This window comes from Neovison vison, chromosome 5 (genome assembly GCF_020171115.1).
Source record: "Neovison vison isolate M4711 chromosome 5, ASM_NN_V1, whole genome shotgun sequence".
Classification (NCBI taxonomy): Eukaryota; Metazoa; Chordata; class Mammalia; order Carnivora; family Mustelidae; genus Neogale; species Neogale vison.
In genome coordinates, this window is record NC_058095.1 from 1,979,461 (window position 1) to 1,998,916 (window position 19,456).

General features: G+C 55.3%; 1 protein-coding gene across 1 annotated transcript in view; it reads right to left on the reverse strand.

Annotated features, from left to right (window-relative positions):
* RPTOR (regulatory associated protein of MTOR complex 1) overlaps positions 1 to 19,456 on the reverse strand; it is a 305,182-nt gene that overhangs the window by 222,838 nt on the left and 62,888 nt on the right. The window contains exons 2-3 of the mRNA XM_044247255.1: positions 15,707 to 15,809; positions 4,202 to 4,284 (exon numbers count right to left, since the gene is read on the reverse strand). Coding sequence (XP_044103190.1) covers positions 4,202 to 4,284; positions 15,707 to 15,809 — 186 coding nt within the window. The remainder of the gene's footprint in view (positions 1 to 4,201; positions 4,285 to 15,706; positions 15,810 to 19,456) is intronic.

Consider the following 19,456-nt stretch of genomic DNA (forward strand, 5'->3'; position numbering starts at 1 on the left):
AGCCAGCTCTCTGAGGCACACACGCAACTCCTCGATCAAAACCAAAGGAAAGGCCTTTGTCACTCAGATGAAACGCGACCATCATCTCCCCGGGCTGGTGACCAGGTGGTGGGGCCCTGCTCTGTCCCAGACAGACTCCCGGGCCCCGCGTGCACCCTGCGGGGTGGGGAGCACGTAACACGTGTCTAACGCGCACACCGACCTCCCCTCCCCAGCCGCACAGCGGCCGTGAGCGGCCAGGGGAGCACGGAGAGCTAAGGCCAGGACAGAACACGGGCGCCACACGTGGGTCTCAGAACTGCCCAGCACACCCGCCCCTGCGGGTCCCCGCCGCACCCACAGACCTGCCTCCCAGAGGAGACGCTCCGACGACAAGCAAGGCGCGCTCCAGGGAGTCTCCAAAGGGCACATTCTGTCCCCCTGCGCAGACAGGAGCGCTGTGATGTCACTGGGACAGAGGCGCTCAGTCAGGGGCCGGGGTCACTGCAGACGCCGCCGCCGACGGTGGGAGGCTCAGCGAGCTCCTCCGCCTGCTCCGCGGCCGGTACACGTTCCCACCTCCCTCGGCTACCGGGTCGGCAGCGCTGTGGGGAAAGGGCGGCAGGACCGGACCCTTGACTGCGGCCCCCATCAGCCCAGGCCCGTCACGCCCCACACGAAACCACCAGAAGCCCGACTTGCTAGAGGAAGCCTCAGAAACACGCGTTCTGCACTGGGGAGGCCCTGCTCCGTGATCCCCGCGGCCGCCGCCCAGCCACACGACCGCTGGGACTTCCCGGGACGGGCGTGAGGTCTGTCCCCCTTCCGGCCGGCATCCCTCCTTCCGTCTCCTGCAGAACACAGATTTATGTACCTACGAGGTAGTAAGGCAGAGCCTTAAATTTAATCAAAAGAAATACTTCACTGGTGGCAAACTGATCAATTATTTAGACAAGGGTTCAACCGGCCTGGAAAGGAAATCCGGGCCTGACGGGCTGGCAGCCTCAGGAAAAAAATATCATCACTATGGCTTCTCTGAATTCCTTCTTGACCCCAAATCACCTTTACCAAAACATTCCACCCTGCATAGTTGGAGCGAGAAGGAGGAGGAGAGCGCGCGAGGAAGGACACCGACTCCCGCAGGCACGAGGCGGGCACGTTTCCCGTGCTTGGTTCTCTGTCCCTCCTGAGTGGCACTGGGGAAGCTCCGTCCCACGTGGCCACCCACAGGCACGGGAGACGCCCGCCAACACTGATGAACAGGACCACATTTCCAGCTGCGCCACCTTTCTGAGCTTCAGAGTACAGGACAGGGAGGAAGAGGAGACCAGATCTGGGGGAGTCTACCTCTAAGGTCTGGAGATTTCCTAACACTCCCGTTGCTTTACTGCAGGTGGTTCCTCGGACTCTCTTATGCAGAGCCCTCGAGGGCCCCGTAAACGCAGTCAAGTGCTGTGTGTTTTGCTCTGCAACGTTCCAAAGGACCCTGATTGACAGTTAGGAACACGCCGCCACGCACACCAACGTCTGAGCTTGCTTACCGTCTCCCGTCTTGTGCAAACTCTGGGAGGCAACGCGAGGCCGGCCTCCCCCTCCCGTCACCCACAGGAGCTTCTAGAGAGCGGAGGAGCAAGCCACTCACCCCAGAGCACGTGTCGTGACCGCCCAGCACACAAGGCACAGCCCCACAAGCAGCCCTGGCCAGCGCTCCTGACGCATCCCGGGCCTAAGGCTCGTTTCCGAATATATGCATCCCACTAACAGGTGGAAGCAGCAAAATTTTAACCTCTTTATCGTACTGAAGAATGAACGCGACCATCCTGACATTCAACACAGAAAATACTAAGTATTCATTGCCACGGTTCTGCTTCCTGAATGCGGGCTCAGGAGCCCAGTCCGTTGGCGTGAGTGGCCCCTTCCTGGGTGCGGCCGGCACGCTCTGGTCCCCACCTACAAACCAGCCCCAGTGGGGCCCCACCCGCACCGGTGCACCCTACAATACAGAAACACCCTCCCTGACCAGCCTTGTGACCTGAGTCTCTCCTTCAACCCCTGCAGATCTGCTCTTCAAAGCCCACGGACCTCAAGCACGGTTCTCGGACGAACAACGTCCATCTGGAGGGCCGTACCGTCTCTGCTACCACTCGCCCCACGTGGCCACCCCCACAGCAAGAAGGTGACTCCTCAACCCCATCCTGAGTCTACTGTCGTCTTTGGATCTGTGATTGTGTGCCTATATGTAAATGTGGCCTTACGCGGTAATGCCTCCTCCAGATGCCATGGGGGAGACCTACTCTTAAACAGAGATTTAGATTAAAAACCATGGATTCTACTTTCGAAGACTCCACTTTAAAAATCATGGATTCTACTTTCGAAGATTCCACTTACTGCCAGCTAGCACGAACTAGCTGATGCCTACCAAGTTAAGCTAATAGTAGAGCTAGCAGTAAACCGACTCCTAGCTCTCCCCGAAACTGTAAATCACGCCAAAGGGAATAAACAGGCAATATCCAGAAATACTGACCCCGTATTCTGCAAGACCACATCTTCTCATGCGATACGTCTTTAAAAGGAAGAACGTAATTAAAATAGCGGAGCCTGTTCCGTGAAGAACGCAGTCGGTAGATCTGAATTTATCTGGCTGCGTTCTCCTTTAAATAAATGAACCCAGCAAAAAGCCAAAGCCTGAAGTCGAACTCAGGAGATGGTGAGATGTGGGTAAGTGAGAAAGGCATTCTTTTACATTTAAATATTGCTGGTTCTCCACCTCCCAGATGCCAGTGACGTCAAGTCTTCCGACACACGTCACCTCTGTGTGTTGTCACACGCGGACGACATCTGCCCAAACCGCACGCGCACCGGAAGCCCCTGGAGAGTGTCACAGAGCTCCTGGAGCGCCTTCAGTGTCCTCGGAGAAGCGCGTTTCTACTGACAGCAGGACGCATCTCAACTGTCTTTAAAGGGACACACCATGGAAATATCTCTCCGCTCCTCATCCAAGCCCCAAAGGCATTATGAAGCCTCCTGAGCTCTTATATAACCATCAAGAGGTAACAAATCTAACAGAGGGAAAAGCAAAGTCCTTAGGCATAGATCAAAATCATCACTAAGAACCTGGCTTCTGACGAATGGGAGTCTGCGGTTATTAACTCCACGGGTTAGGCCTGCTGCCCCCTAAGACACAAGGAGACGAGGTTGCCACCACTCGGTCTAGGCAGACTACAGGCAGCAACAGAAACGACCGCAGACACAGTGACAGGCACCAACAGATTCACTTCTGACCGTTCTTGTAGGATGTAGATGATGTACAGACTCCCTAATTCCAGATCACCCGGATGAAGAGTCCGCAGGTGAGGCCCAAGCACGCGGGGCTCCCCCGGCCCCCAGCCGCCTGCCCCCGTGAGGCAGACGCTCAGAAAGGAAGGGCAATGACCACAAGGGCTCCTGGGAGCCGCGTGAGCAAGGCCACCACCACCCACGTTCCGCGTGCTCGTGACCTGCAGAGGACTCCGGAGCCAGCCGCCACACAAAACGGAACAGAGAGCACCTCCGTAACACCCCAAATGTCTAATCTGCTGCTACAGTTAGTAATCTTCAAGCCAGCTAAAGAGTAAGGCTAAAGGACACAGGTCTTGGGGTGGTTCAGGGGAAAACTCAAGATCTTAAAAGGCAACCTGCCACTGTTCTTTAAAAAAACAAAACCACAGAACCGTCAGATAGAAGCAACAAAAGCAAGGTAATCGGCAGCGGCCTCCCGAAGAGACCCCTAGCTTTTGAATCAAAGACCAAGCATATAATAGGTGTCATCTTTTCAATGCTGAGTGCTTTTTTCTCAACTGTTTGAAAATGGAAGACAGGAGAAATAGCTCTAACTAGCTGAGGTTGTAGGAAAGTTACTGAAAATATGTTTCCTGAGAAAATCTGTGATCTAAGAGTAACACGAGAAATGCTTTTCAGTGCCTAAAGACCGCAGGGAGAAACTCAGGCCAAATGAGCCGGAGACCATCCCGCCCAGGGCCCCCGCCAGCGCCTGGCCACCTTCACGCGCGACAGGGTGCGTCCACGGAGCTGGGAAGGGAGGGCGCAGCGAGGAGCGTCCAGCCACCGAGGGACGCGAGCTGAGGCTCCGTAAAAACCTCTCGCTTGGATTCAGAGGCGGTTTGAAACCAAGGAGTTGAAGCTTCCCTGTAAGAAACGAGGAGGGCAGGCGAAGCGCACTCACCCGGGGCTGCCAGTTCTCGTACTGCTTCTGCAAATTCGCACCGATGGTTTCCAGAGCTTTCTGAGGCCCCATCGACAGAGGATCTGAAGAAGCAATAAAAAGCAGAAAGTCCGTTACCCATTGGTTTCCTCCGCGGCTGAGCCTGTCGCTGACGGTTTCCTCTTCCTTCACGCACTTCAGAGTCCCCCTGGACCGAGCAAGACACACCTGGGGGTTTTCTGTGTTTAACCAGATGTAGGGAACCGCTATGTCCCCAAACAGGACAAAACGCCAGCCCCGCTCACCTTTCGCGCGGAAAGCTGTTTGGTCAGACTCGCTTGGTTCCTGCGCTCCTGGCAGGCTGTGCGGGGCGGGCCTCGGGCCTGGCGGGGGCCTCTGTGCCGAGGAGGGCCAGGGGAGGGCCGCACCGCGCTTCCCTCTCGCAGAGGGCCAGAAGGAAGGCGGAGCGCCAAGGCGACCGTTCTACAAGCCTTCTGTCTGCGCCGGTCCCTCCCCAAGAACGACACCTGTGTTTGCGGCTTATCCGCCCATTTCAGGAGTGGCCTCTAGGGCAGGGAACTCTAACCAGCCATTTCTCAAACTTACGTGGTCTCCAGACATCCCTGCACTCTTTAAAATGCTGAAGAACCCCAAACAACCTTTAAGTGGTTGTCTCTATTGGTATTTGCTGGATTCAAACTCAAGACGAGAAATTTTAAAAACTGTATCCATTCATACAAAAGTCATAACAAACCCATTACCTGTGAACTAAATACTTATTATGAAAACTGACTTACAAAAACTGAGGAGAACAGCACTGTCCCACCTGTTGTGCACGCGTCTTTAACACCTGGACTTACACATCCGTGCCTGCGTCCGTCTGTTACAAAATGTGGCTCTGGCCGGCACAGCGGAGGAACATCCCGCCTCCCACACACACATCCGCGGGAAGGCCGCTGGAAACCGCCTCGAGACAGCCATGCTATCTTTGCTGCTGCACCGAGCCTCGACGCGCGGCGGCTTCTCTACGGCTGTCTGCAAGGGGAGCCTGAAACCACAGCGATGAGCCCGCACCCCGCGGCAGTCGAGTCCACGGGCCTGTCGCGCACTCGGAGCAGCCCCCGGTCTGCGGTGACTCTGTGTCGTCCTCACCGCCACCTGGAACGCGCTGGTCACTGAGCGGCACAGACCTTCTGTATCTCGTTCTCCAATATCTCAAATCTCGTCACCAGCGATAAACACTTTGGTTGTTTTCCCCAAAATGCCCACTCACTTTGTTCATTTTCCAGAAAATGCGGCCAAATGCCCAAGGCCCATCAGCTGTTCCTCCAGGCCAAGGACGTGCCACGGAAAGGGCAGCCAGTTGGTCCCAGGACGCATCCACCACGTGATGTCCTTCCCCCCCGGGACCAGGACCTGTCACTTGGGGGCCCCTTCATCACACGACCTTACGGACGCGCATCCAAAGGCCGACGTCCATCCATGAGCCTGAGTGTCTGTGCCGACCCCGAGCGCCGCGTCGACCCCTTCCCGGAGCTGCCCTCGCTGTCCTTGTTCTCCACGTGCCAATGCCAATTCTGCCCCAACTTCCCCACAGCCGCCCTCTCAAATGCTGCCTCCCACACACATGAGGGTTTCACCTAACCTCCCCGTCTCCCTCCACTCCCCAGACAGCCCCGGGCCAAGCCCACTTGTGGTGAGAATGTACAACCCCACTCTGTAGAAGGGGAACGGCTCCCAAGAAAAGAGCCTCAAGGGACCAGGTGACAGTAACAGTCACGTCGTCACAGTCTCACAATGAGGAAAGTAAGGCAGAGCTCAAAAGCAGTTGAAGATCTAATGCTTCACCACTGCCCACATCTGGCAAGAGACATCAACTTACACATTCAAGAAGGTCAGTGAAGCACAAACAGGATTAACCCTAGAAAATCTGTATCCAGACACATCATAATCAAACTGCTACAAACAAAGACAAACAAAAGTCCTTAGAGAAAAATCAGCTCACGAAAGATCAGGACTGAGTCTGGATTTCCTCACAAGACCGAAAGCCGGACAGAAGACAGATGCCGTCACATCTTGAATGAGAACTACCACCCGATATTCACGTCAGAGGGTAAAACACAGGCCTTTTCAGACCCGCAAACTCTCACAAACTCTGCCCGTGTTCCTCTTCTTGGGAAATAAAGCACAAAAGAAGCCAGTGAAGGACCCAGGGAAAGAGAGTTAGGGTTAGGGTTAAGGTTAGGGTTAGAGTTAGGAGACGTCCATGAACCAGATCCAGAGACAAAGCCCGTCCAACAGGAGCTAGGGCGGTATTGTTTTATTAAAAACAGACAGATTTCTTTTTTTTTTTTTTTAAGATTTTATTTATTTATTTGACAGACAGAGATCACAGGTAGGCAGAGAAGCAGGCAGATAGAGAGGAAGGGAAGCAGGCCCCCTGCTGAGCAGAGAGCCCGATGTGGGACTCGATCCCAGGACCCTGAGATCATGACCTGAGCCGAAGGCAGCGGCTTAACCCACTGAGCCACCCAGGCGCCCAAAAACAGACAGATTTCTTGAGCACTGGAATAATTATTGATGGCACTTGACAGATCTACTGGGATATATGTAAAAAAATAAACTCGTAAGTTCACCAAAAATTTAGCAAATAAAAGTAACTGGCAAATGTGTAGCCACGAGGAAAACTACACACTGGGATGAGAAAGGAACCGATCAGAGCACCCCCCTGGGACGGGCAGGAACGAGAAGCAGCTTTCTCTCATTATACTTTTCAGTATTGTGTGATTTGAAAGCTGTATGCATGTATTACCTGGATTTTTTAAAAGGTAATTATAAAACTAAGTATTGGGATTTTAGAATCGGGAGGGACCTTTACCACCAGAGCATCAAAGTCCTGAGGACTCTTCCCGAAGCGGACGCGGGGCCCCACCCTGGAGCGTCCGAGTCCGTCGCTTCTGAAGAGCCCCGTCGGCTGCTGAGCGCCTCTGCTGAGGGCACGAATGGAAACCGGGCTGTAACTGGCTTACCCGGAGGAAGTGGGGGAAATTCCTTCCAATCCGTGCGTAACTCAAAACTTAGAAGTTCACCCTCATCTCTCTTTGTGCTGGTAGGAACCCAGTGCTAAGGTCTCCAAAGAATTAAAAGGACCTCAATCAACCCTGTGGTAATCGAAATCACAAGACGGGCCAGAGACACGAAGAAGTCGGAATCTGAAAAATAAATCCAGGGCCACCGCAGAGCACAAGCAAAGCAAAGGGAAGCAGGCAACAGCGTCAACAAACGAGACCATTCCTAGCAGCTGCGCCCTGTGCGTGAGCCCAGGAGAGCAAATGTGGGAGCTCGTGTGCGTCTGTCCACACTTGCGTGCAGCATCCATGTGGCCAGTGCTACGGCTGTGGAAGAGACTGGAAATGGTTGCCTCTGTAAAAAGATAAAAGGCCTGTCCAGGAGCCACACTGATCAGTAGCAGCTCCCGGGTGTGCCCTCGGTCCCCAAGTCGGGGGGAAGGACCAGAGCCAGCCCCCTCCTTGGACTTCTCCCCTCGGAAAGCCCGGGCCCTCCAGCCCCACACCATCCTCTCCTACGTGCCCAAGGGGGGCATGCCAAGTATCTGCCAGAGCTGGAGGGCACCGGCCACCAGGGCAGCGGCCCCTCACTAGGCATGGGCGCCTGTGAGCAGCACCCCTAACCCCTCCCCAATCCGGATGACGATCCCTGCCTGCCCAGGGAAGGGCAGGCACAGTCACCGGCCACTCATCAGGTGGGGATCAGTCCCGTTCCTGGGAACCCCTGCGACCAATTAACCACATGGTTTCCTCCAAGGGTAGGACAGAGAGTGGGGCGGGGGAGGAGAGGGATCAGGAAGGGGAAAGAACCAGGACAAGGGAGACAGGGCAACGGTGCCTTGACTCCACGCTCACTGCCGTCAGCCAAGGAGAGAAATCAACTAGGAAGTTCCTGGAGGGCGGCGCTGACGGTCCGGTGGTCTGATGAGGGCCGGCTCTGAGCCGACAGCACTGTCCTAACAAGACATTTCTCCTCTGACACGCTCGGGGGCGTCTACGGAGTGAATGAAGTGGGTCAGAAGGTAGGGGAAGAGGAGAGGAGACAGCAGACATTCGTGTCCAAGCTGGGCTCTGCAGCGGTCTTCCCGCAAGCTTTCAGCCTAAGCCCCCTGGGTCTCACGGTGCACAGAGCTTCACGTTGACGGGAACTACAGCCAGCCCACCCCGCGGCACAGGAGAGAACCTAAGTTCTAAGTGGCCAGATGACTCGGTCAAGGTCACAGAGGCCGGCCATGGCGCTGGCAGTCAGCCAACCTGAAAACTCTCCGCCTTCTCTCCACCCTCCCTCAGGAGAGCCGGTGCGCCACCACTAACTACCGCCGTGCTGGGCCCGACCGCGGCACCTGGCGCCGGCACCGAGACTCTCCCTCCTCCTGGCTAAGGTTCTGGAAGATTCTGAGAAGGGCTGAAGCCCAGGAAGCAGGGCTCTGCTGACCTGGTGTCACCTCCACCCACTGGAGGACGAGCACAGATGAGCCCTTTTGAAACAATTCCTCTGTGATGTCACTCCTCCCCGGAAAAGCCTGCAGTGAGCTGCGGCCCGGAGAATGTGAACATAAGCACGACTGACTGGTGTTGTCAGGGCGCGACCAGGGGCAGGGCTGGACGGGAGGGGACGAGAGACGGGGCTGGACTTGGGGGCCACGGCTGAGACTGTTTCTTGCCCGGTAATGGGTCAGCCTGGGAAGAGTGGTCCGCCTCCGCCCCGGGATCTGCACCCCTTCCCACCCGTCTGCCATCCTTCAAAACTAAGGGCACCTGCGTGGCTCAGCCGGCAAAGCGTCGAACTTCGGCTCAGGTCGTGATCTGGGATCTGCTCCACGCAGGGCTCCCGGCTCCTCCGAGAGTCTGTTTGTCTCTGCCTCTGCCCTTCCCCCTGCTCGTGTTCTTTCTCTCTCTGTCTCTCAAGTACATAAAATCTTTAAAAAACAACTTGAAAACATGCAGCGCTCACTGCTCTAGGACGTGTGCACTTCTTTGTAGCTTGTACATCTGCTAATGGACTTGCTGACTGCGCGTTCGTACTGCCTCCTGGATCAAGTACAGATTTCTCTGCCTGGCGTTCAAGGACTCTGCCACTAATTAGCTGTGTAACCTTGAGCAGCTAATTTCGATGGAGAAAATAATCATGGCAAAGGCCCACTGTGAAATCAGAAGTGCTTTGTTGTGGCTCTGAACCGCATCAGCCATGACACCCCCACGTGTTTCACCATTAGAAGCGCACGGAGAGGGAGGCACTTCGCCCGGCTGAGGCAGGGCAGGGCGGGGAGCCCCGGCAGTGAGGCTCTGGCTCGCGGCCGGACGTGGTGCCTGTGGGTGCCGGGACAGAGGCCTCCCCCCAACCACCGGCTGCACAGCCGGAAAACAGATGGGGTTCCTGTGTCGCCTGTCACTGCACCTGCACCGGGAGCCGGGAGGATGTGCCACAGAAGGGCCGGCTGGGATGCTGGCTGGAAGGTGCAGGTCCCGCCGCTCACACAAGCTTCTCTGCATACAGGGGGCGGGGGAGGCCCCAAGACGTTATGCACGCCTCCTCCGGGGGACACAGAGATACCCCTGGCCTGACCGGACCGAGAAAACAGGGTCTCCGCGGCAGGCCCAGGCATGCACCAGGCCCATGGCAGTGGGTGCCCCCAACACTGACGCTCGGGGGGGGGGGGGCTGCCTGTGCTGCAAGAGCTCCGCCCCCACAGCCGGGGCCCTTCTCCCCCTCGGGGGCTTGGGCCACGCCTCCCCTGCAAAGGCCCCTCTCTCCACCAGGCCTGTCGTGAGTCGTCCACCCGCAGCATTTTCTGAGCTCCCGGGCTGCCCAGGGTGGCACCAGCCCCGCACCCCACCCCGGCCCTGTGGGTCAGGCTCCTTGCGAACAAGGAGCAGCACCCACTTCCTTCTGTGCCTGCGCGGAAGTTCCCTTGCAAGCATCCGTGGCCAACCTGACGGACGTCAGTTTGCTATAATAATCGAAGGACGAGGCCCGGGCAGGGCTCCGGCAACCCGAGGACGTGCAAAGACAGTCACTCCGTCTGTGGCTCTGCACCATGTCCCTCGGTGCTCCCGTGTATTGGTGGGGGGTGGGGGGCAGAAAAGACTTTCCTCTGAGGACAAAGAGGAAAACAGCCAGATGCCTCCCGAATATTTCCTTAGGATTCCAGAATTTTCCAGCACCTGGAATATTTCCTTAGGATTCCAGAATTTTCCAGCCTCCTCACCTCCGGTGACACACGGCCCCCGTCACGGAGCACATGAAAACCCTCTCAGCGACATGAGTCACCACTGCTCTGCAGGCAGCTCACCCGTACCTGCTTCCAAACAGATATTTCTCCAAGAGGTACAGGCACACGCCGTTCCTCAGTGCGGTGCTTTTTAGCATCACGCCGCAGCATTTAGTGCCGGGCCATAAAACAAAACAGCCTCTCCCCTGCTTCTCTGACAGGAGCTGAGTGTCACTTCCATGAAATAAAACAGCATCTTATTATTGGGCGGAGCGGAGGGGCCGGCGTGGGGAAAGAGGTGTTGACAGCAGCCGTGCGGGGCTCCGGGCGCCGAGACCTGCCCTGCGCCGGGGGGTGGCGGGGAGCCCGTGCGCTTGGGAGCGGCCGGCAAACCGGCTCCTTGTGCGATCCGGCAACGACGACGGGGGTCACCATCAGAACACCTAAGGGGCCACTTGCCGAACTGGGAGTCGCTCCTGTGTGTGCTGGCAGTGCACGCCTGGGGCCACCAGACAGACTGGAAGTGAGTCGGCCCCCTTGTCAAGCTACCCGCACCCGTCGCCCCTGAGCTCGGAGCACTTTCCGCGAGCACAGACCGTCTCTGGTGCTTTGACGTGTGTGCGCCTGCGGCCGGAATGCCGTCATCCTGCAACCCGAGCCCGGCACCGAGACCCCCCTGCACAGGCCTGCGGGGAAGCGCGGGAGACCCCGCAGTCACCTGACACAGGTACCGTCTGGCTAGGAAGAGGAGCGCCCAGCACTCTGCTCTCAGACGTCCGCTAGAGCCCTCTGGCCACGGAGCAGCCGCCCCCTGGGCCGGCGCGGGACAGCACCGGCGCGGGACGCAGGCCCCCCTCGCTCCTGAGCCAACGCACGGGGGCGGAAGAGAAGCGGCCACAGGAAGCGCGGCGGTTCCCACGCGGCCCGGGGTCGGCACCGAGCCATGTCGCCCTCCCCGTGACCGCGGTCCCCAGCCGAGAGGTGGGTGCCGTCGCCGCGCCGCTGCCGGATGAGGACCTGCTGACGTGAACAGCTGAGAGGAAGAAGGTGAGGGTCCCGACGGACACAAACCCTTCAGACTTCCGCTGACGGCACAAAGCCGAGAGGGACCACCGCGTGGGGACGGCTGCCTTCACAGCAGGAGCGCCCTTGATGCTACCCGGCCACCCTGGCCCCTGCAGGGGGTCTCCCTTACGACCCCTTCCCCAGCCATGACACACCTGGATGTTCACATCCTGAAAAAGGCAGAAGCAACCCATCCTTGGGCCCGGGTGGCCTCGCCCCGGCAGCCGAGCCGCTCCACGGTCTTCACCGCCTGAACCCCCAGTCCAGCACCTCTCGCCCCCCACACTCAGGGCCCTGCTCTGCTGCTTTTCCTCTGGGCGCTGCTGGTTCAGGGCCGGCGACCCCACCAGCCCCCTTCCCCGACCAGTTCCCCCTTTCTAGCTGTCCCCTGGAAGCTGCCCCCTTCCACCTGTCCCCTGGAAGCTGGAAGCAGCTCCGCTCCCAACACCCGGAACCGCCAGCCCCCGCTAAATGCAACCCCACCACCTCCACGGCTGGGTCCCAGCTCTCAGGTCCGGCGGCCGCTCTCATCACGCCTGAAACCTATAGCCCTTGTTCAAAATGCTACCCTTCTTCCTACCTGAGCCCGGAGCACGGGGCCGCGGCCAGGCGGGCAGCCGCTCGGGGATGAGGGGCTTGGAGCCCGTCCACAGGCTGGGAAGAGGCATCTCCGTGGAGGGCCTGAGGACCTGGCCGGGAGGAGGACAGACCCCCGTGGGGGAACGGACAGGGTACAGGAGCCTGACGGGGGCGCAGACAGCCGGGAGGAGAAGCCGTATCAAGGCTGTCAGAGGAGGGAGATACAAACACGGAAAAGTCCTGCCGGGCTGGAAAGGAGACGGTTCTTAACCTGCACCCACAGTACAGAAACACAGACGTGAACGTGGGTACACAGACACACGTGTGCGCACACACGCATCAGGGAGCGGGAGCAACGAGGCACTGGTTCCCATGAGGACCCCAGCACCCAGATCCCAGTTTCTAAATCTGGATGCCGCCGACGGGAACTGGGCTCCTGGGAAGCGTGCTCCGTGCCCAGACGGGGCGGAAAGCAGGAGCCGGATGTCAGGACTACTCGACAGCAGCACGAGACAAGGGCCACACAAGCCAGTGGGGACAGGGCAGCCTGGCAACTGGGCACGTCGTGGCGAGCAACGGCACAGCAGACGGTGACCCGAGTGAAAAAGGAAACTGTGAGTTCATGCCGATGCGCTGGACGTCAGGCGAGGCCCACCCGCACAGCAGCGCCCTCTTCTCCAAACCGGTCTGATCTGCAAAGGGGGAGGGGGGCGCTCAGAGCAGAGGGTTCCGGCAGCACCGCTCCGTCGAGCAGTAAGCAAGTCAGCTGCATAGCCAGTAACAGGACAAACATACAGTGTGCCACCCGACACAGGCCATGGAGGAAGGCAGAGCTCCCCATGACACTCTGCTACTCCTCAGGAACAACAGGGCGCTCCACCACACCCAGCCTGTGACCCCCCGGGTGTCACGGTCAGGGGCGTCAAGGAAAGACGGTTCAGAGAGACTCAACCTGGTCCGGTTTAGAGGGACTAAACCCAGGGCATCGCATGGCGCTGAGCCGGGTCCCTGTGCTACAAACAGCATCCTGGGACCAGGGACACACCCCGGTCCCCCCAGGGTGAGGGCCACACTGCGGTGACGCTTGTGGGAATCACAGTAACTCACGGCGTGGACAGGCACTGTAGGAGCTGATGCTCCTACGTAACAGGGAAAAACCTCCTTAGCTCTGTGCTGGCAAGTTTGAGAATTTTTTTTTTCCCAGAATAAAAATTAAAACATGTACTGCTAGATACCACTGCAAATTTGCCGAATCCAGGGTCCAGGAATCTTCTTTCTCTTATTCCACACTGTTAAAACCACATCAGAAGGGTCAGCCCCATTCGCTTTTGAAATAGAGGACAAACACGAATTTTTTAACTTAAAAAAGGTGTCCGTCCTTTTGAATTCGAAATCCACTGCAATTAGTACAGAGCAGATTACATTGCTAACTGGCAGAGTAATTTTAAAACACGGTATAAAAAATCTATTCACCCCTGCTCGGCAGGGAGCCAGCCTGCTTCCTCCCTCTCTCTCTCCACCTGCCTCTCTGCCTACTTGTGATCTCTGTCAAATAAATTTAAAAAAAAAAATTTGTTTTGAGCCTATTCATTTCCTGGGCTTTTCCAGGCAAGGAGGAAATAAGGAATTCCTTTCATTTTCACAGACATTGTCCCATAAACACCCATCGAAGACACTGTGAGGTACGAGGGAGGGCTCTTTTGATTTCTTGGGGGGAGCAGAGAGAAAAAGCCCAGAGAATCGAATGGAAGCCGAGGGTCCTCACCGGGAAGGTACAAATCCACATTCAGACACCTCGACCCACAGGATCCCGGAGGGTTCACGCATCTCCGGGAGCACACCCTGGGATCCGGGTTGAGGAGCATTGTTCTAGAAACCGAAGGTAAGAGTACTTCAAGAGGGGGAAAGTAGAACACAAGTGGTACAATCCAGCTTTCACAAGGGGTAAATGAAGTGGAAACAGTCAGTGGAGGCTAATAAGAAGTCAATTTCACCGGCACAGACACCGGGATGTGGCAGAAAGCCAAGAAGGTCTCTAGGGAAATCAGCCACGGGAGCAGCTACTCTGTCACTGGGCGTGGGGAACAAGAGGCCTGGGCTGCAGGCGGGGAGGCTGTGAGACAGAGACGGTCACCCTAAGACCCCAGAGACAGTGAGACTGGCAAGCAAAGTGAGAAAAACAATACCGTTTCCAATTCAGACTAGAATATAGGCTTCTACCGCCCCCCCCCACCCAGCCCCGTCCCATCCAAACCTCCCACACCTCTAGTAAGCCAATCACCACTTCCTGCCAACAAAACCCTCTGGGGGGTGTTTCAGTGAGCAAAACCAGCCTCTAATGGAGGTCTTTTCCTTAAATCCAAGCCCCACAAGGCTGGCCTTCACATAGCAGAGGAAATATGTCATTTGCAATTTTTGTTTTTTAAAGCAGATGAAGGGATTTTCTACTTTTGCTGAGAGATGGAGAAAGCTGGAGGGGGGAGTGTGCTGTTGTCCCCAGTCCTATCAAGAACTAAATGATCCACAAAACAAACAATAAAAACCCCACACTTCACTGTTAAACTGCGCCAAAGTTTAGAGAGAAAATAATACCCGATTCACTACAAAGTCTTCCGTGAAACGAACAACGGGACTACATCTCCACACATTTAAATGAGGGCATCATTATCCTGCTTCCAAAACCAAACACACACAGTGCAAGAAAAGAACACCACAAACCAATACCTCTCATAAACAGAGCTGAAAAAATTCCTTAACAAATTATTCGCCATCGAATCCAGCAACATATTAAAAAGATAATGCCAGGCATTCAAGGTTGGCTTAACACCCAAGACTCCATCAGCGTCATTCACCACGTCAACAAACTAGATGGGAAAGCCAAGTGATATGTCCGAGATGTTGAGAAAGCACTTCGTAAGAATCTGCATTCCTTTTTTTTTTTTTTAAGGTTTTATTTATTTATCTATTATTTATCTGAGAGAGCGCACAAGCAGGCAGAGCGGCAGGCAGAGGGAGAAGGAGAGGCAGGCTTCCCGCTGAGCAGAGAGCCCGATGTGGGGCTTGATCCCAGGACCTGGGGATCATGACCTGAGCCGAAGGCAGCCGCTTAACCCACTGAGCCACCCAGACGCCCCTTGGCATTGATTCTTGATGAAAAAACTTCCAGCAGACTAAGAAACATCCTGCCAAATGGTGACGGCCGAATGTCATCCTCCCTCAACACCGAGCTACGAAGCACTGTGCAGGCCTTCCTCCGGGAGAACCAGGCCTCCTTCAGTGCACACAGGAAACAGCCGCTCCGTTTTTTTAAAAAGTATCCAAAGCTACTACCACGTGCAAATTTAAAGGAGAAAGTGCTATAATCCAATAATCATTACTTCCTAATTGTCCCTGAAGCGCTTCGTATAGGACAACCCCTACCTTAAAGGCTCCAAAAGTTCAAAAAGGAATGAAACTCTCTGATTCACAAAAACCAGGGACGGCCTGCAGCGCACTCAGTCAGCGGGGGCGGGGGGCCGAAGGGGTTAGGGCAAGCCCCGCCCAGCCCAGAGCCCATAGGGACCCCCAGCCCAGCCCACGGAGGAGGGAGGGGCCGCACCTACCGATCCAGCACTCCAGACGCGCACAGGGGGTGGTCTTCACCACGTCGGGAGGGTCCACGCCGACATTCAGGCATAAAACTAAGGCCACGCTGACCGTCTTCATCTGGAAACACAACAGAAACAAAATTACTCAATATGCATCCCACTGACACACTCTTCCAGCTCAGAGATGCTCCTAGAACGCATGGAGCCCTGCCCCCATCGCTGGCCTCTGCAGCTGTCCTGGGCCACCCCCAAGGTCCTGCCCGAATAGCTTCCTCTCTGGAGGGGTTTCGGAGCAACGAGGGCAGGCGGGAAGAGGTCCACAGCGGGAGAGGCCTCCGCAGGCTTCCTTACAATACGTGTCCAGAAACAGAACTACTTGACTGAAAAATAAGAAGGCACTTGCTACATCCTGCCAAAGTCCTTTGCAGAAACGTTGCACAAACTTACACTCTGACCAGTTTATGCTACGCTCATTTCAAGTCATTCTGACTCGGAGAGAGAAATATTGTCCTACTCCTCCGGGAGCATTCTTTCGGTATTAGTAACACTGGAACTTCCAATGTGTGGTCACGATTTGTGACTTTCTGTTTTGTGGATTTCCTACTCGTGTCTGTACCACGGCACTGGCAGTAATGACTATTCCCAATTGACTTTGTGTACTCTTTACATATGAAAGGCTCCATCCACATTTTTTGTTGCAAATACTGCCCTAGTCTGGTGTTTGCCATCCAATTCATTTCCTGCCTCTGGGCATACCAAGCCTTGTTTCTATCATCTGACACAGCTTCCTGAAGATCTGACCTGTTCCTTCTCCAGCGGCCCAGCATGCAGAATGTCAGCCCTCCAGCCCCAGCTGCTCAAGCCAGAAACCTGCAGCTCATCCTTCAAACGTTTACTGAGCACCTGCTAGGTGCCCATCACTATTTTCAGGCGGTGAGGATACATCCATAAATCAAAGGAGCCAAAATCGCAGCAGAGGGTGGTAGTGGTGTCACTTAAAACAGATGAGAGGGCTCCGAGCTGGTTACCAGCCCTGACCCCGCCCCCCCCCGACTCCTGTTCTTGAACAGCAGAGACCACCCCTGACTCCCCACCCTGCCTGCTTCGTCCTGCCTCTTAACTGCCTCCTGGGCCCGTCGCCTCTGCTATCTCTGCTCCCAGCCACAGCCAAGTCCACGCCAGCTCTGGGCTGCAGCGGCCTCCCCTGCCGCCCTGTCCCCAGGACGGGCTCCGCGATACAGCAGGAGCATACCTTCACACGCACCTGCTCACTGCCCTGCTTGGTTCGTCCCAAACCTTCAACACCCCCATCTGAACTGCTCAGAGCGCCCGGATCTTGAGAACGCAATTCCTGCTGAGCACGCCACCCACCTGCCACGGCCCCGCCCTCAGTGGCTCCACGTCCTCCGCCCACTTGGCATGACCTGGGGTGTGACCTGGAAGCCTGTCCTCCCGCCCCACCAAACCCAACTCTCCCTTGCGGTCTCTGTGCAGACAGCCATGTCTCCGGAACGCTTGTCCCCAAACCCCAGTGGGGGCAGTGCCACCCAGCACCGTGCTCTCCTGCTGGCAGGGTCCTCGGACCTGGGCTCCCGAGACCAGAGCTGACCCCCATGGACGCCAACATCCAGCACATGCCCGGGGCCCGGGACGTCCCGCTCAGTGCGGGTACACGTGGATTTCTTGGGTGTTTTACGTTTAACCCTACAAGCCATCTGGATGTTGCTGTGCTATATGACACACCAGGAGCAACAGTTTCTGTCTCAAAACACTAGCCAATCACACCAATTCCCCCTGTTAAATAATCCCCAAACTCCCAGGTTTGTAGGACGCCTATAGCATATATAAGTTCCCAGATAAAACAAATTCTACTTCAGGCTCACTGAAGGTATCCACCATCACATCACCAGTACTTGAACTGGCACCAACTGATTTAAGTTCTCTTTACATTTCACAATGCTTGGGAGGGAAGCTTTCCTTTCTCTCAATCTTTTTAAAAGTTTTACTTAGCTTTCTTTATATTCATCTCTTTTCTTCCCAAATTAATCAGTTAGTTATTCAATTCTTTAATCCCATAGAGACTTTGACTAAAGTTGCATTAAACTGCATATTGGTAACACTGAGCATTTTAAATTGTCTTCTTTATCCGAGAATTCCACCTGTGAGAATATGTCAGAAAAAATACCAAAAAATATAATAAAGGGGAAGTCTGTGTGTAAAGATTTTCTTCACAGCATTTCTTATCATGAAGAACAAGTAGAAATGACCTAAATTTTAAGCAGATAAGGGAATGTTCAAGCACGCCATTATATTCTCTGAACAGAATGACACTTGAATTCTTATAATGTTAAATGAACAAAAATTGATTCAAACACACCCAAAAAATCGTACTAAACATATAAATTAATTTTGGCAAGAAGTGACAACCTCCTAATACTCAATTTCTCTCTACAGGAACACAGAGCGTTTCTCCATTTATTCAAATCTGCTCTTGTCAGCACTGTTTTCTTAGTTTTCTTCACCAAGAAGTCCTGCTCAACTCTTTTAGGATTATCCCTGGACACGTCACGGATGTTTGGGGCAAGGGTGCTTCTAGGAATGCATTCTCCCCATCGTGGTTTCTCGGGATAGCCGCTAACGCCTCCGTTAGTCACTTTATTAAATTCCTCATTAAATGTAATTACTTCTCGGTAACCGTCCACAGGGCCCGTAAGCTGACAAAGAAACGGCTACGAATAATGAGTCTGTCTCGTCCCTTCCAACGGCTCGTCCCTTTCTACCTGCTTCAGGTGTAGGCGCTGCCCACAACTTCCAGAATACGGTCGCTAACGCCTACAGAACATGGCAACGGCGAGCTTCGTGCTGCTGGTTTTAATGAGATGTCATGAGTGTGTCTTCACGGAGAATGCGGCGGGGACAGGAGACACACGTATCACCGCCTTCCCGAAGCTCGTGCTGGCGCGTTTCACCGACGAAAGACCTCTGAGTGCAAGTACTGACGCACTGTTCCCGACAACCAAAACCCAAAGGGGGTTTTTGCTTTTATGAGACAAGGCGAAAGGCAAGAAGTGGGAAGGCGAGTGGAGCTGGCAGTGCAGCCGTGGCCGTGGAGGCACCTGCCCCGGGGGCCACGCACGGCACCTCGCATCCCGCACCCCCCATCCCGGCTCTGGGCCGTGTCTGAGAGCATCAGGGTTTCACCTCTGCTTTCTGTGTGCATTAGCAATATGTGTCCCTAAGGTCTCAGAAGAGCCCAAGAGGCCATTTCTGGGGTCTGGGGATGCTCAAAATTGTTCTCCCACATGAATGAATGTTGCTGTGCTTTCTGCCATTTCGGCTCAGGAGAGGTTTCATGGGAGCGCACGGGTTTCGGAGAGCAGGGAACCGGCATAATCTTTATCGCATCAAGAAAAAGATACCTGTGTTCAAAACGGAATTTAAAGTGTGGGGGGGAGCGTATTCAGTCTTAAAATCTATGTATTTCTCAATGGTAAGTCGCTTTCTAAAGGAGCTGTACGCCTGCTGCCAGAGACGGCCGAAAAGAACAACACTGTGGACACGGGCCAGAATCTTCTCGTTATGAACCATAAAAAACAAATGGTCCCTTCGTGGTCAGGAGAAAGGGCAGAAAATCAATCAGAGAACAGCAATGGCTATTGCTTCGCTCCGTCATTTTCCAATATGTAAGTGATCAGTATCGATGGTCCCACACCGCTGACCCGCCAACTGGGCCTTTGCGCAGAAGCTGCTCCAAACTGGGAGCCC